Consider the following 16744-nt stretch of genomic DNA (forward strand, 5'->3'; position numbering starts at 1 on the left):
AGCTACCCGATGTCAACCTAGGGTCCTGATACGGCATATGCTGTGAGGGTTCTGCCCAGGTAGCTTTGATAGTTCTGAAATGCTGTCAGTCTTACTGATCGAAGGATGAGAAAACCCTTTCAGTGTCCACTGGCTGATGTAGTTGACCTTAGACTCTCTCCGTTCTCCCAGATGTTTGCTGTCATTTGACTGGGGTAGTTGTCCAATTTATTCTGTCCTCCTCCTTGTGATATGGTACCAGATATCCTCTGCAGTTCCCAGTGGGCTGCCATTGCCTCAATATGCATCAGGGCCTGCCGTCCACTGCTCTGTCTTTTCCAGTGAGGAGGACCAGTTCTTGCAGGCGGGCCCAATGGCCCGAGCCAAGTGATCCAGGCCCTGCCAGACCCCACCCCCCAGGGCTCACAGATCTAGCACCCAGCATCCAGGCAGGCCCAAGGACTCAGACCAGGTGACCCAGGTCCCACTGAACCCCCTATTCCTGGGACTCATAAACCCAGCACCCACTGCCCTCAGATTGGCATGGCTCACCTTCCATCAGCATCCACCATTGGGTCTGCCCCCTGTTCCAGCCTAACCAGCCCAGCCAGCCCCAATCTTGGCCCTAATGTGAACTGGCTGGTGTTGTGACCTGACCTAGCCCCTCCTGCACCCTGTCCTGGTTCTCACATATGCTGGTGGATGTTATGGGCTGGCCCACCCCTAGATCTGACCCACATGCTTGCTGACAGGTACTGTAACCTGGCCTGGTCTGCACTGCTCCCTTGCCCTCGTTGTTGTGCTCACCAGCAGGGACTGCATCCTGACAGAGGAGTTCCCCAAGCTCCTCTATCAGGTCTTCTTCCAGTAGCATATCTTGCACACACCAGTGTGTAATTGGCCCAGGTTGATTTTGTTCCTGCCAAGACAAGAGGTAGACAGAGTTTTTGCCCAACTGGCCCACACCCATTTTGTTTATTATTTTTAATAAAATAGCGCACGGATATAATTGAACATAAGGATGTGCAGACCTGAGTGATGAGCCACCACCCAATGTAAATACAGAACATTCTGTCACCCTACAATGCTGTCTACCTCCCGAGCCACATCCCCCTCCTCAAGCAACCACTTAGGTGGTTTCTGTTGCCATAGCCTGGTTTGTCTGTACTGGAACCTTAAAGAAATATGTGAATGTGTGGCACAGTTTTTAAGTTTTTGCATTCATCATTGCATCTGAACATTTTTAAGAATACTTTTTCATTAAAAAGTTTTGCAGTAAAATGAGGTCAAACATACCATTAACATATGACCCAGCAGTTCCACTCCTTTGTCTGCCTAAGAGAAATGAAAACGTGTCCACACAGAAACTTGTATACAGATATCCATTGGCGCTTTTTTCATAAAGAACCCAAACTGCAAACAGTACAAATGCCCATCAGTGAGTGAATGTATAAACAAATTGTGTAACACCCAAATAATGGAATACTACTGAACAATACAAAGGGAACCCATTACTGTTACTCTTATACCATGGGTCAGTCTCAACAATATGCTAAGAAAAGCCAGACATAAAATATACTTCCACTTATGTAAAGTTTTTGAAAAAAACTAAAACTAACATATATGGTAATAGAAAATCTTATGTTAAACCTTGGACCAAAGTACAATGAATTAATTAAAAGAATGTGCAGGGGAACTTTGGGATGTCATGAAAACGTTCTGTCTTGATTCTGGTGATAGTTATACAGTGTATAAGTTTGCTAGGGTAGCCATGACAAAATGTCACAGATTTGGTGACTTAACAGATTTTATTTTGTCACAGTTCTGGACACTCTTGGTCCGAGATGAAGGTGTTGGCAGATTTGGTTTCTCCTGAGGCCTCTCTTGTTAGCTGTCACGTGGCTTCTATCTCACTGTGTCTTCATGTGGCCTTGTCTATGTGCTTAGGGTTCCTGGGTGTCTCTTAATCCAAATTTCACCTTAAATAAACACCATTATGATACTCTTAACAGTGTCATTTAACTTAATCTTTTCCATGAATAACCTATTCTGAATCCCTTCAAATTCTGAGGTATTTGAGGCTATATATGAATTTTAGGGAAATACAATACAATCCATAAAGAATCTATACAATTGTTAAAATTGTGTTCATTTTTATATGTTAAATATACCTCAGTAGAGTTGGTTTTTATTAAATAATCACTGAATTTTATAATTTTTCTAAAAATAAGCCTGTGTTGGACCTTAAAAGAAAATACAAAAGCTTAAGTGATCCAGATCATAGCTTAGCTGAAAGTGTAGTTGGCTGCCTAAGGCCTTAAAATCTCAGATTGAAACAATTTTTAAAGACTTTTAGTTTAAAACTAAAGTATGTCACATGATTATTTTATTTGTAATGTTATCCAAGAAAAAGGTAAAATTATCCAAATATTAAAATATAGTACAGTTGTACATAAATGTAAAAGAACAAAGTCATGTGGAAAATGTTCCTAACACACCTTTTATTGCAAAAACAGTTGCCAAATGAGAAAAGATTAACAGGGATATATACAGTCTTTGTAATGTCTTGTTCTTAATGGTAGGATAATAGATGGCTATTTTCTTCTTTGTGAGTTTCTGTAACTTGCTCACTGAACATGTGTTTACAAAAACATGCTTTTTAAAAGTTAGGTAGTTCTAGAAAGAAGATTCAGCCCATACCAGAAGTAAATTTTATTTCTTCATAATCACATTCTGTTGTTCTATGGTGGGCTTAATTGTCATACAGGACCTTTTATGTCAGTTGCAATATTAGAGCTCATGTCTCAAATACTGGATGCAACATGAGCTCTCATGAATTCATGAGTGACTTAATATAAAATAAAGGAAAGAAAAATGATTTCCTCTTGTTATTGGAATATTAGTCAGGAAAGTCATTGTTTGACACTTTTCATAATGACCCAATATCCAACTCTACTTTTAATCCTTCAGCATGTTTGTGCTACTGAAAGGAGCCACTAAGGAGCAGTCTTTTAAGATTGGTCAAGAAATTGCTGAAGCTGTAACTTCGACCAACCCTAAACCAGTGAAACTGAAGTTTGAAAAGGTAAGAGGACTACAGTATGAATCATCACAAATAAAATTCGCCAATTAGCTTGGGCTTTTGTCCGAGCAGTTAAAATGCTGTTTGGACACTGTATTGAGTGCCTAACATTGAGTCCTGGCGCCGCTTCTGCTTTGTCTCCTGTTGTGCAACCTGAGAAGCATGAGACAATGGCTCAGGTGCCTGGGCCCTGCCACCCACGCTGGCATCAGCTTAGCCCAACCCCACTGTTGCAGGATTTTGGTAGGGGAGCAGTGGATGGGAGAGCTTCTGTCTCAGTCATCTCTCTCTGCCTTTTAAATAAAAAATTTTTAATTATCTTATAAAATTCATAGTCCTCCTAGAGATTTCTGACTGGTTCAATACATTTTCAGAGTAATTAACAATATATGGGTCAGTTGAAGTGTTAACTTAAAATATAGACTAACAGCTTATCATAAAGGATTGTAATAATACAGGAAATCGGGGGGGGAAGGGATTTGGGCATGAGGGAAGGGAAATCCCCACACCTACAGAACTGTATTATAAAATAATAAAATATATAAATTTAATATTAAAATATTTCATAAATCTCTCTCAGAATTTTTAAAGTTATATCTTTTTTAAAGATTTAATTATTTAAAAGGCAAAGTTAGAATGAAATCTTCTATCCACTGGTTCATTCCCAAATGGCTGAAACAGGCATGACCAGGCAGAAGCCCTACAAAAAAATTTTAAAGTACACATATCATTTTTAGTAGTACATATTTTTTCATGAACTATTTGAAGATTCGCTAATATGTTCGGATTTCATAGTTGCACCAAAGTAAACTTGTCTTCTAATCCGATCTTCCACAAACTTGGCCATACCTTGTGCTTGCACAGACTATCTCTGGAAGGGAACACAGGCCATCGGTAACAGAGTGCTGCAGGGAAGAGAAACGGAGGCTAAGGAGCATCGTGCTGTGAACTCTCACAACTTACTAATTTTGTGCCATATGTAGGTGCCACACTAATATTTTAATTGTTTAAGAAGATATAACTTGAAAGCAGTATTAAGAGCAAAATTGGTGGTGTAAAAAAAAGGAATAAGTGGTTAAAAAAAAAAGTAAGACAATTTTATTTTATGTGTTTTCACAAATTCTGTAATGAATTTATTGTCCTCCAAGTCATACCATGTTTTTATAGTTGATATTTGATTTTTAAAAAAACAGAAATATATAAAATTCATTACAGGGATAAATAGTTATTTAGCAGCATTTTGTTGCCATCACTACAGGTGTATTTGCCCTGTGTTTTGCAAACAAAAAAGAGATATGTGGGTTACATGTATGAAACACTGGATCAAAAGGACCCAGTATTTGATGCAAAAGGAATAGAAACTGTTAGAAGAGATTCCTGCCCTGCTGTTTCTAAGGTAAGTTCCAGCTTGTTTCCTCTTTAAGAAATAAGTGACTAAGAATCTGGTGAAATGTAGTTATCCTTAGAGTGCACATGTAAGTGGAAGAACAATATCCTACATAACTGTATATAACTACGGGAAGAGCTATATAAATTTTGAGAGTTTTATTTCTAATGAAAACAGTTTACTTTTTCATTTGAGTCTGTGGTTTCCAACTTCTCAGCATGCCTTATATTTTAGCAAAATTGCTAAAGCAATGCATGAACTTGGTAAAATTCTCCTATCTATTACCTGGAGATTGTGATGTATGTTGTCATATGATAGCTCCCCAAAATTATAGAACAAGATAAAGAAGAGAAACTAACAATCAAGAGATTTCATGAGTGACATAATCAATCCCAGATTGCCTGGAATTTCACTTATTTTGGTGATCAGATACAAATTAGAAAGATTTCTGAAAAGTGCTAAAATTATGTAGGTTTCTGTACTTTTAACCATAGTGTTTTTATTTTTTCATGACTCAAGCCGTGACATCTTCTATAGTAAGACAGTTTTTAAAAATGAACAGTGGATTGGCTACTGTCAAGTTGTATTTTATATATATGATATGAGAATGTGTGGTATTAGTACTAGTTTCGAGCAGGTTCTCTGCAGGTAGAATTGTACATATGCTAAATCAAAAGCTTATAGTATTAAAATGCATAGGCCCAGTATTCACACAGAATATTCACCTGAAAGTTTCAGGCTTAAATATATCCACTACATAAATCCCCCAGGTGTTGGCTGTTTTCTAGTAGAAATTTTATCAGTCCTGTAAAAAATTCTAACTACTTGGTATTTGAGCCTGTCATCTCTATGGCTGAATTAAGTCCTCTATATAGCAGTAAATAAAAACAATACATGAACTTAATGTCTAAAACTTTTTAAGATTTTTTGAGTTGAAAGGCAATATTAGAGAGATTTTCTATCCCCTGGTTCATTCCCCACACGGCTGCATCAGCCAAGCCTAGGCCAGACTAAAATCCAAACCAAAAGCTTCATATGGGTCTCCCACGTGAGTACAAGGCTGTGAGTATTTGGGTAATCTGCTGCCTTCTCAGGTCATTAGCAGGGAGCTGGCTGGGGAGTACAACACCCAAGACTCGAACCAGCACACATCTGGATGTCCGATTGAAGGTGGTGGTGGATTTACCCATTAGTCCACACACCAGTCTGATTTCTTATGCTTAGAGTACTTTGTTTAAGAAAAACTTAAACATTTTTATTGTTGTCACTTGACAAATATTTCACCTGTTATGATTTCAATATGATTTTCCTCAAACTATATAATATTCTAGTTTTAGAAATAGTGGGGAAGGCATTGTGGGGCACCATGTTAAGCTGCCACTCGGGATGCTGGTTTGGGGACCTGTTCCCCCAGTTCTGATCCAGCTTCCTGCTAATGTTTCTGGGAAAGCAGCAGAAGACAGACCAAGGACTTGGGTTTCTGCCACCCCAGTGGGAGACCCTGATGGAATTTGTGGACTCCAGGCTGTTACAGACACTTGGAAAATGAACAAATGAATAGAACATCTCTGTCCCTCTCTCCCTTCTTCCCTCTCTCTCCTGTCTTCCTTCTGCCCACTTTCTCTTCTTCCTCTTTCTCACCCTGCCTTTCAAATAACTATATATTTTAAAAATAGCAAGCTATTTATGGTCTCAAATATTTTCCAATTTCTAATAATTTTGCTATCTAATCATTATAAGCACCACATTATTTATGTAGATCAGCAAGTTTAACAGCAGTGACATATACTCTATGTGTATATTTTTTTGTCTGTTTTAAGATGCTTGAACGTTCTCTGAAGCTGCTGTTTGAAACAAGAGATATTAGTCTAATTAAACAGTATGTTCAGCGACAATGTATGAAACTTCTAGAAGGAAAGGCCAGCATACAAGACTTTATTTTTGCCAAGGAATACAGAGGAAGTTTTTCTTACAGACCTGGAGCTTGTGTGCCAGCCCTGGAACTTACAAGGTAATGAAAGCACACAGTGGCACAGTCCTAACCAGTGTGGCCTTGGGGTTCTGCACAGACTTGGAGAAATGAGCACACACCTCATCTGCTTGCATGTATGCACAAACTTGTTGCTCCATCTGCCCACGTCAGGCCTCCTCTCTACGCCTCAGCCTCCCTGGGGAAACTAAGTGCAAAGCGATTGTGATTGGACGCAGAGTGTCTTTCCTTTAGTACTGATCCACCAAACACTTAGGTGGTCTCACCCTGGAATCAGATTGTTTCACCAGCTAAATTTTCCCTCAGCCAGTTATATTATCTGTCAACTCATTTTCCAGGTGGCAGTAATTTACAAATGAGTTTTGAACTCTTAATAGCCTATCCATCTGGTGCAAATTGTAGATTTCTTGTCTTTGATGTTTAATTCTGATTTCACATTCTGTAATGATGTTTGTATGACAGTCTTTGAGTGTGTGTGTCTTATTTGGGTTTGAACAGAAAAATGCTCACCTATGACCGGCGCTCAGAGCCTCGAGTTGGGGAGAGAGTGCCGTATGTCATCATTTATGGGAGCCCTGGAGTCCCACTGATCCAGCTGGTGAGGCGACCCGTGGAAGTTCTGCAGGACCCAAGTCTAAGGCTGAATGCAACTTACTATATCACTAAGCAAATCCTCCCACCTCTGGCAAGAATCTTCTCGCTTATTGGTATTGACGTCTTCAGCTGGTATCATGAACTACCAAGGGTAAGCTTACCAAATTGTACATGTGCTGGAGCTACAGAGAAAGTTCACTTTAAATTTCCTGTAAAACTTAACATTTTACTTGTTTATAAGGAGCGAAGCAGCTCATCTGATATCCTGCACTGGCAGCGATGCCACATTGTTCTGGTTTTCTAAAAGAGAAACTTGAAAGTTTTCTACAGACACCTTTCCAGCTTCTATCAGGCTGGCCAAGTTAACAGAAGTATTAAAGCTATTTCGGTGGTGAACACTTGACTACAGAATAACTTGGAGCAAACTAGCTAATAGGAAATAAAGAGTAAAATTTCATTCAACATAGATGTTTAAGAATTATATGGGACATAATAATTACATGGGATTCTAACTAAACCAAAGAAATAATGTTAAATTAGCCTTCCGGTAAATTAACATGGAGTCTTAGCAAAGGAGCCTTGCTTGAAATGCTGGTTTATCATTAGAATATTAAAGGAGCAATGTGTGATTCTGTAAATAATAATTCATCACACGTGTTTTAGAATTGCCATTTTCTCTGCTGATTAGAATTCAGATCGCCTCAGCTGAGTGGCAGAGGGTGTTAAGGTATTTCAGTGTTTGGAACAGTGCCTGACACATAGTAGCTTCTCTACATGTTGAATAAATGAATCAATGAGTGAAATAATGCCTGAGAAAAGTCATAATTACGTAAGAACAGGAACTCTGTTGTGAAGCTGGCTCAGACTCACTTCTAAATTTACGATTTTACAGATCCACAAAGCCGCAAGCTCCTCTCGCAGTGAACTGGAAGGGCGGAAAGGCACTATTTCACAGTATTTCACCACTTTACACTGCCCTGTGTGTGATGACCTGACTCAGCACGGCATCTGTGATAAATGTCGGAGCCAACCTCAGCATGTTGCCATCATTCTCAACCAAGAAATCCGAGAATTGGAGCGCAAACAGGAGCAGCTCGTAAAGGTAGGATCTTGGTCAGCACCCAGCTCACAGCTGGCCTGACTTCAGGGACACACAGATCACCTTGAGTTTCAGCATGAGATACAAAGTTTATGTGACAAGTGCAATGAGCAGTCTACAGTGGCAAACTTAACAATCTCAAAAATGTAATTCAACTAAACCATTAAAATGGCTTACTCTTACCATTTTTATGGAACAATGATTATTAAAACCTAGAGCTAGAACGGTCATCTACCCAGTTTTGAATAGTAGGATTTTTAAGGGAGGAGACGTTGGAGATGGTTCAAGTAATTGAATCGCTGCCACTCCTGTCTCCTAGCTTCAGCTGCAGCTGCTCAGGCAGTTGGGAAAGAAACCTGCAAATGGAATGTTCTCCCATGTCTCTGCTTCTCAGTTTTTTTAGAAAAAAATACTTATTTTAGTGGCAAAATTCTTTTGAGAATCAAAAAGTCCCAATTATTGTCATTGCTTAGTCTGCTCATAAAAAAGAATTGTTAGTGAATGTGGAAAGTCTGTAGTTCTAAAAGTACAGGTAGAAAAATCGATGGCTAACATTCCTTCATTTAGGAAGGACAATTATTTGTTTATTTTATTGGAAAAGCAGACATTTTGTCACCTGGTCTACCACATGCCCACAACAGCCAGAGTTGAGTCACACAAAAGCAGGCACTCCTGTATAGGTGGCAGGGACCCGACTCAGTAGCCACCATCTGCTCCCTCCCAAGGTGTGCATTAGCAGGGAGCCGGATTGGAAGTGGAGCCAGAGTTTAAACAAAGGCACCGCAATATGGGATACAGGCAGCTCAAGCAGTGTCTGAACACCTGCCCCACATGGCCGAGTCCTTCTACCAGGAGTTCTAGGAGCTCAGATCAGGAAACCAGCACAGTCATGCTACTAATAAATTACCGAGATGCAGTATGGGAATAATATGCAAAGATGATTTTTCACATCTGAGGAGAAATAAACAACAGCCATAAAGTTCAAGCTCCTCAGCAAGGTTTATAAGTCTTTGTTCAGACTTTACTGCTACCCTTTTCCTTGTGCCATCACCATACCGAACGTCTTTTGGGTCTGTGGGTGTACCCTAATCTCTCCCACCTTCTAGCCTTTACACACCCTGCTCCCCTTATCACCCCGTACTCAACTAAGAGACTGTATTTCTGGAGTTATTATTAGCCAGTTTTGAGCCATTTGTGCTAGTTGTGGCTCTCAGCAGTAAAACCGCTGCAGTCTGCAGGGGTGCTTCCAGCTTCTCTTCAGTTCATGGGCTGTGTCCCAACAGCAGCAACCACTTGTAGCAGATTCCCTTCTTGATTCCCACCCAAGGCACAAACTAAGAACAGGATCCCTAGAGCCCTTCTTGAGTCCGGCTGTGTGTGATTTCTTCCTAGCCACTCTTACCCTAGGTCCCCAGTAATGAACACTACGCTAGGAACATAAACTTAACCAGAATGCTCTTTTAATGTTAGGTCTTATTTCTTATAAAAATTCTGGTGCCATTTATTAAGGATTTAAGAATGACTTACCATCTTTCAAGAGATGTTAAATTTAACTTTTTATCTTTTTTCTTAAGAGTTGAAAATGTGTTTTTCCCATGTACATATCTATAGAAATGTTCATAAGGGCCCGGCAGCGTGGCCTAGCAGCTAAAGTCCTCGCCTTGAACGCCCCGGGATCCCATATGGGCGCCGGTTCTAATCCCGGCAGCTCCACTTCCCATCCAGCTCCCTGCTTGTGGCTTGGGAAAGCAGTCGAGGACAGCCCAAAGCTTTGGGACCCTGCACCCACGTGGGAGACCCGGAAGAGGTTCCTGGTTCGCGGCATCGGATTGGCGCGTACCAGCACGTTGTGGCTCACTTGGGGAGTGAAACATCGGATGGAAGATCTTCCTCCCTGTCTCTCCTCCTCTCTGTATATCCGGCTTTCCAATAATAATAAAATCTTAAAAAAAAAAAGAGAAACATTCATAAAACAAATTTCAGGAGATGTGATGAGAAGCAGACAGTATTCCCAAGCAGAGATTATGAGACTTCTAATCCAGTGCTCAGAGAGGAGTACAGTTATTGCAGATCTTAACTCCTGAGGATTATGTATCAAACTTGTCAACACAAAAGTGAACAGTACTCTTCCTAAATGTTTATAGATTAAGGAGTGATCGTTTTTGTAGCCTTCTATAAAGAAAGGCTCAATAAATTTCAAAGTAAAAACATTGTAATAATACAGTAGTAATAAAACTAGTTATTAGAGACTCAGAAAATAAAATGATTCATTTACTTGAAAGTTTTATTAATGAAAATACTGCATGCTAGATAGAAGAATAAATATCAAAGCAAATATTTCTCATCAACTCTCTGCCTCTTTACAAGTTAAAATGTAGGTGTCCACCTTGTGGTGTTGAGTTTTAAATGTGAGCCTGAATCACCATGGAAAGATCTAGAAGCCCAGCATTCAGTTAAGCTTAACAAATCAAGTAATTCCATCCTGGCTTATTTATCAGACAGGCAGAGAGGGGACTTAAATATTTGTTTGTCCTGGCACCTGAGGATACCTACAGAACATAGAGCTGTAATACAGAAGGTCTGTATTTGAGAATACATTTGCATCTCCTGGCAGCAAGAAGCTTTTTAATAGAATGGCGTATTCTGTCTTCATAGAATACACCAAAGCACATGAATATAGCAGCACCATAATACTGGATAGGTGATCAGATTGTCCAACAGCTGCTGGTCATTGGGTCATTCTTTTCTATTCAAAATTTGCTTTATTAATATCATTAAGATTAAAACTTAAATATCAAACACCTGGGAGCCTTTAAAAGCCTAGCACCCCAGGCTCACACGCACAGCCTGGGGCTCCTTGGTCTGGGGTTTTGCTTCAAGCCTCCCAAGCTAAGATTGAGCACCACTAGTTACTACTTTGAAATTGACTTAAATTTGTCTACAGAGTGATAACTGTTATTGAAAAAATGCTTATAATTAATTTAATATGCAGCTTGATAACTGCTCAATTAAGTGGGTTTTAACCCAGTAGGATTCAGTTGAAGTTAAAGTTAAGCAGGAATGAAATGAATTCTTGGGAGACTTTGTTCTTATGAAAATAATATCCTTTGTATTTTCTTATGCTTTCAGATATGCAAGAACTGTACTGGTTGCTTTGACCGACATATTCCATGTGTTTCTATGAACTGCCCAGTACTTTTCAAACTCTCCCGAGTAAACAGAGAATTGTCCAAGGCACCCTATCTCCGGCAGTTGCTAGACCAGTTTTGACTTCTCAGTTTCACAGAACTCCAGGTGCTATTTTTCAGTGTTTACCACTAAACTGTTGTGCATGGTGCTTTTCAGCTTTCATCAAGTCAAGGCTATCATTGTCTGTCTGTTCCCCAAGAACCATGAAGACTTTGATGCTGAGTTGGAAACTGTACTTGTTGATGTCCGAATTACTCACCTCTTACAGTGTACAAATTCCTCATTCTGTCACCTTTGTAACATTGTCTTCTAATGCAGGTGTTGGATTTGCTCCAGTATGTGTAACATCCTGTAGATCCATTTGAGTAGATCACGTTTACTTCCCTGTGGAAGGAGCACTGAAAACCTCTTAAAGAAAAACCATTTGTGTGTTTTCCTTGAACTGTCTGTATCAAGACGTGTTAGAAACACCCATTCACTTTATAATTTTGACTGCGAAATATTTTGTAAATACACTTTTTTACTTTTCAAACAACTGAGTACAATAACGTGCAATGGATTTTATACAAATAATGATTTTCAAGTCGTTTGGTATATCTCCTCTAGGTTTTGCTTGACTCAAAGTAGATTCGTTATTTTGATCAAACTGTGCAAACAATAGTACCATGTTAGCATTTTGAAACATTATTTTCTAAAAACCGCTGTCTTGCTTTAGCTATTAATGGGGCATTGTGAGGAACTGTGCAAAAAAAAAATTTTGTTACAAACCTGTGGGCCTGTTGCAATACTTTAAAAATGAAAAATTTTATTCCATTTTTGCTTGTTTTGTATAGACATTTCTATTGCTTCTAAATATGCTTAAAATATTCTTTCCTTATGTACTGTACAGTTAATCTTATTTGCCATCATCTTGAACACAAAATGTGTATTTAGAAATATTTGTATAACTGTATAAAATGAAAAAGGAATTATGTGGTCAGTGCATTGTTTTTTAAACTGGAAATCATTTTGTTTTAAAAGTTAATAATGGAAACCATATTAAAATTGAATAAAATATGAAACATAATGATGTGATTCTTGCTATAAAAGGCATCATCTTCATCTTTTATAAGCTTTTATTTTTTTAAGCTTACATATACACTAACATCTCACCCTGTCCATTTCTGAAATTTAATTAGGAAAGTTATCTTGATTGATGTTACAACTCCCTTAACAGCAACAAAAAGGCAAGGGCAGCAACTTGGACTGCTGGGCAGGCTACCAGTTGGGGTGTCTGCTGCCTGCATCCCTTGTGTAAGCACCTGTGTTCAGTTCCTGCCCCACTCCCTGTTCCAGCTTCCTGCCCAGGCGCATCCTGGAAGTCATTAGATGGCAGAACTGGACTGGGTCTATGGCTCCAAGTGGTGGCCTTGCCCAACACTAGCCATAGCAGGCATTTACGGATTGGGAGTGAATGCTGTCAAATATTATAAAGAGTTCAGAAAAGCAGACACAGTCAAAAAGTTCTAAGGAGGCACTGGTTACAGCTTAGGTGTTTTTCATTTAGATATAATTACTATTAGCCTCAGGGATTTCCAGAGAGAAAGAAAACTTTAGATGCCAATTTCAAATATCAGTTTTCCAGTAGTGAAAAGTTTTCATTTTGACATCAGGAGCTCATCTGGTCATTGGTCAGAAATATAGCTTCCATTGCCAGAATTTTGCTCCCAAATATTGGAAGGATTTTTCTGAAAATGCGGCACATATGCAATCAAAGAGGTACAGGTCATGTCTCTGAACACTTCTCTCAAGCGCTGCTAATAGCTAGTAACTCCCCATTCACGGGATCTTCTGGGTTTTGGCCACTGGGACTGGTCCTCAGGATGAGGGTTTTCTTACCTTTGTGTGTGAGACACTGATGAAGTTAACTTCCTCAAGTTCTGTGCTGGCACAACATGGCTCCACTTGGATCCTGGTGGCAGCATACTGCATTCAACAGACTAACCAGTTGCCCATCATGCCCTGTTATAGAGGGTCCAACCAGCTCGGGTTCACAGGCTTTGCTAAGTTCCAACTGTTTTGCCTCCCTTGTAACTGTGACTTTGGCGTCTGGCGTTGAACAGTCTCTTAGTAAAATATCTTCCCCTCAATAATTGCCACCTGGGAGTGTGCTGAAATTTGCACCTATATTTTACAAAAAGGTTTCTAAGAAGTTTCCAATAGTACTTTTGTTTTCCTTCTGTGTCAGATCAGCTATGAATGAATTTTTAAATTCACCCAGATCACACACCTTAAAAAGAAGCTATTAGTGCCAAGAAACAGATTGTTTAATTTCACAGAACAGATTCTTTAACATAATTTCACTTAGCTGAAAAAGAATGAGAGCTGGGAGGTATCAGGTAACTTCATTAAATGTGCCCTTCAACTGTTAATATAATGTTTTCTCTGTCTTGCCATTTTCCACCAGAGTTTTTGCTGAACAATGTAATTCTCAATTCTAGCTGGAAACAAGATAATTTTCATAAAGATGACCAATAAATTGGGCCGAAACCAAAGTGAGAACATACTGCAGTTACAAGTTCTTGGATGAGGTTTCCTGTGAGGTGGTGCTGATAAGGAGAGCAAGAGGCAGGCGACCCACGAGGCTCCTCCAGAGGTCAGACCTTCAATCTCAGGGGACACAGGCAAGTTACCCTGATGAGCTATAAGCTCGCATTTTACTCTCGAAAATTGTTGCAGTTGTGATTCTTCTCTGTGACTTTCATTTTCATAATAGCTGAGGGATGTTGTATTCCCGGAAGGCCTATCAGATAAGCTTTTAGATCAACTTCAGAATAGGATTTCTTAGGACATTCACATTTGTAATTTCAAAAACAAACCTGGCCATAAACTACATTGCTGTGGCTCTGATGTCCACAGAAGGAGATGGGCAGGAAGATGGCAGTGCCCACATAGCTAATTCTAAGCTGGTGCCTCACCTAGTAGAGGGCACTCAGTATGCATGCCCTGTGTCCTGATACTCCCATAGTACCCATGATACCTTGCCTGTTTCCTCAGGTAGGATGAGAATTTTCCTTCAACCATTTGGCTGAATAAAATCCAATACCATCCATGCCCCTATTCTGTTGAATAAATAGCCTTGTATAATCATCAGATTATAACTAGCAGTTGAGATTCAAGGAGGAAGTCCTCAGAAGTACACCTGCCTAAATCCACTGTTGATGTGTCATGTCATCAGCTACACACAACCTTCTTTCAGCACTTTGACCAAGTTCAGGGAGTGGCCACAAAAAGCAAAGTGCTTTACAAAAGGAGCTCTCAGTTGCATGTATGGCGAGATGAGGGAGTCCTCCAAAACACAAGAGCTTTCCAGGAACACCATCACACTGCCTCTATCAATCCTACACTGATGCTGCCACCATCGCCACCACAGAAGCATGGCAGTAACCAGGCTCCACATACTGAGGCAACCACACACTAACCCTTCATACATACAGCTGACTCTGAGTTTATTTCTGAAGAAGAGGAACAGCAAGGCACTGAACTTGAGCATACTGAGCAGTAAGGAAGCCAGAATTAGGTGCACTGATGACAACAGGAAGATTAAATCACAGCAAGGGGCAAAATGCCACAAGCAGTTCTGTTCCCCCATACAACTGCTGCTTTGACTTAACAAGCTACATTTAATTATTTGTGACATATGAGGAAGGCAGCTAAGCTCACATACACAACGCTAAGGGTTCACAGGGATGGTGAAAGGCAAACGGAAGTATTAGGAGTATTAGTAACTAGGCTGGTACTGGCTAACATGAACACCTCATATTCTTATAGCTCTTCCTACAACACCCTGCACAGATCCTGATTAAAGGCCCCTCTTATAACTGAGACTTGATTTGTAAGCTAGGATGGCTCAATGCTGTTTTTGTTTAAAAATGCTTTTTTAATTTAACATATATATGTGTATGTATACACACACACATAACATGCTAAAAGGAAGCATTGTGATGGTGTGCAGCTGGTTGATTAGCTAGCACATGCTTGCCAGGTTAACTGATAGGACAGGCAGGGCAGAAACAGAGCCCCTGTCCTTCCTAGCACCTCTCATACCATTCAAGTTAACTGAATGCTCGAAACCGGCTGCAGAGGTTCCTGGCACACACCCTATTCCCCTGCCTCCTATGCCATTCAAGTTAACTGAGAGCAGGGAAAGGGCTCCAGAGGCTCCATGTAACAGGCCCCTCCTACCCTGATCAGAGGATAAGAGCTTAAAACCTCTGACTTCTGCCGCAGGGTACAATGGCTCCTGGGATGTAGCAGGAGCTACTGTCATCAAACTTGGCCAATAAAGACTCCTGCTAACATCCTACACTTGCGTCCAGCATTGGGATGGTATCTTTGAGAAGTATATCTATATAAAACATTAAAATTGTTTTAAATCTAATTAGATTCATTCATAGGTATTAATGCAAATAATCTGTTTAAAAATTGATAAAGGAAGAGCATCCAAGCACTCCCACCATACTTGGGAGCTGCCACTCCAACAGCTCTGCTCTGCTTGACCCTTTGTTTGGTACAAGCAGACACACACCTGCTGGATTGCCACAGGCCCAGCCCCTGCCTCCAGAGCCCATGCTGGGACCGCTGCCATTGATAACAATGGGAAGAGATGAGGCGGCAAGATGGCAGCATAGGGTACAGACACGTTTGATAAGATGGAGAGTCTTTAGACAGGGTGAAGTACAAGAAGCAGATTACAGGGAAAAAATAGGGGGTCAGGCAGTATGCAGGGGGTACCTGGAGACCCCCTGGACACAGGGAAGCTGTGGCAGCAGCACAGCAGAGTTGCAGTGGACAGAAAAACCCACCAGTGGTCAATGAGCGGCAACACAGACCCCAGTGATCCAGGCTCTGATTATCCAGTGTGGGAGTCCAGCTCCAGCTGAGTTCGGAGCTCGAGAAGGGTGCGTGGATGAGGCGTACAGAGAAGAGACATGGACCACTACAATTCCAAGATCATCGTGGACAATGTGAGAAAGCTGTCCTTTTTGTTTATACAGAAGCAGTCACAAACTCTGGCACAGACTTTTTACGTCATGGTGTTGCATCCACTGGACCGCAGAGTGCGGCCCCAAGCAGTACAATTACAAAGTTTTCTTTAGGGGCAGTTTGACATAGATTCAAGGGGGGCACAATTTACAACAGCTTGAGAGATGAATGAGGAAGGATTCCACATTCCTTGCTTATCTCGGCTTGCCAGCCCCCACCTGCTCTCCTCAGGTCTGGGCTCTAACCTTGGCGCCGCCTGTGACAACCAGACCTCTATCTTGAATTATGTATGGGTTAAAAGGTCTGGGGCCTTGGTTTATGGGGATTGGGGTCATTGACATAGTTGGCCATTAGGCCTGCAAGCTCAGCCTTTAGGGTCACAGTAACAGGATAGCCTTT

The 16744-nt window shown here is 40.5% G+C and overlaps 1 protein-coding gene across 2 annotated transcripts in view; it reads left to right on the plus strand.

Annotated features, from left to right (window-relative positions):
• The window catches only part of REV3L (REV3 like, DNA directed polymerase zeta catalytic subunit), a 156807-nt gene extending 144425 nt beyond the window's left edge, over positions 1-12382 (plus strand). For both annotated transcript variants that reach the window (XM_058658048.1, XM_058658107.1), the window contains 6 exons: positions 2950-3064; positions 4320-4457; positions 6269-6459; positions 6937-7183; positions 7925-8134; positions 11261-12382. In XM_058658048.1, coding sequence (XP_058514031.1) covers positions 2950-3064; positions 4320-4457; positions 6269-6459; positions 6937-7183; positions 7925-8134; positions 11261-11401 — 1042 coding nt within the window. In that variant the 3' untranslated portion in view covers positions 11402-12382. The remainder of the gene's footprint in view (positions 1-2949; positions 3065-4319; positions 4458-6268; positions 6460-6936; positions 7184-7924; positions 8135-11260) is intronic.
• Positions 12383-16744: the final 4362 nt, after the last annotated feature.

Source organism: Ochotona princeps, chromosome 1 (assembly GCF_030435755.1).
Source record: "Ochotona princeps isolate mOchPri1 chromosome 1, mOchPri1.hap1, whole genome shotgun sequence".
Classification (NCBI taxonomy): domain Eukaryota; kingdom Metazoa; phylum Chordata; class Mammalia; order Lagomorpha; family Ochotonidae; genus Ochotona; species Ochotona princeps.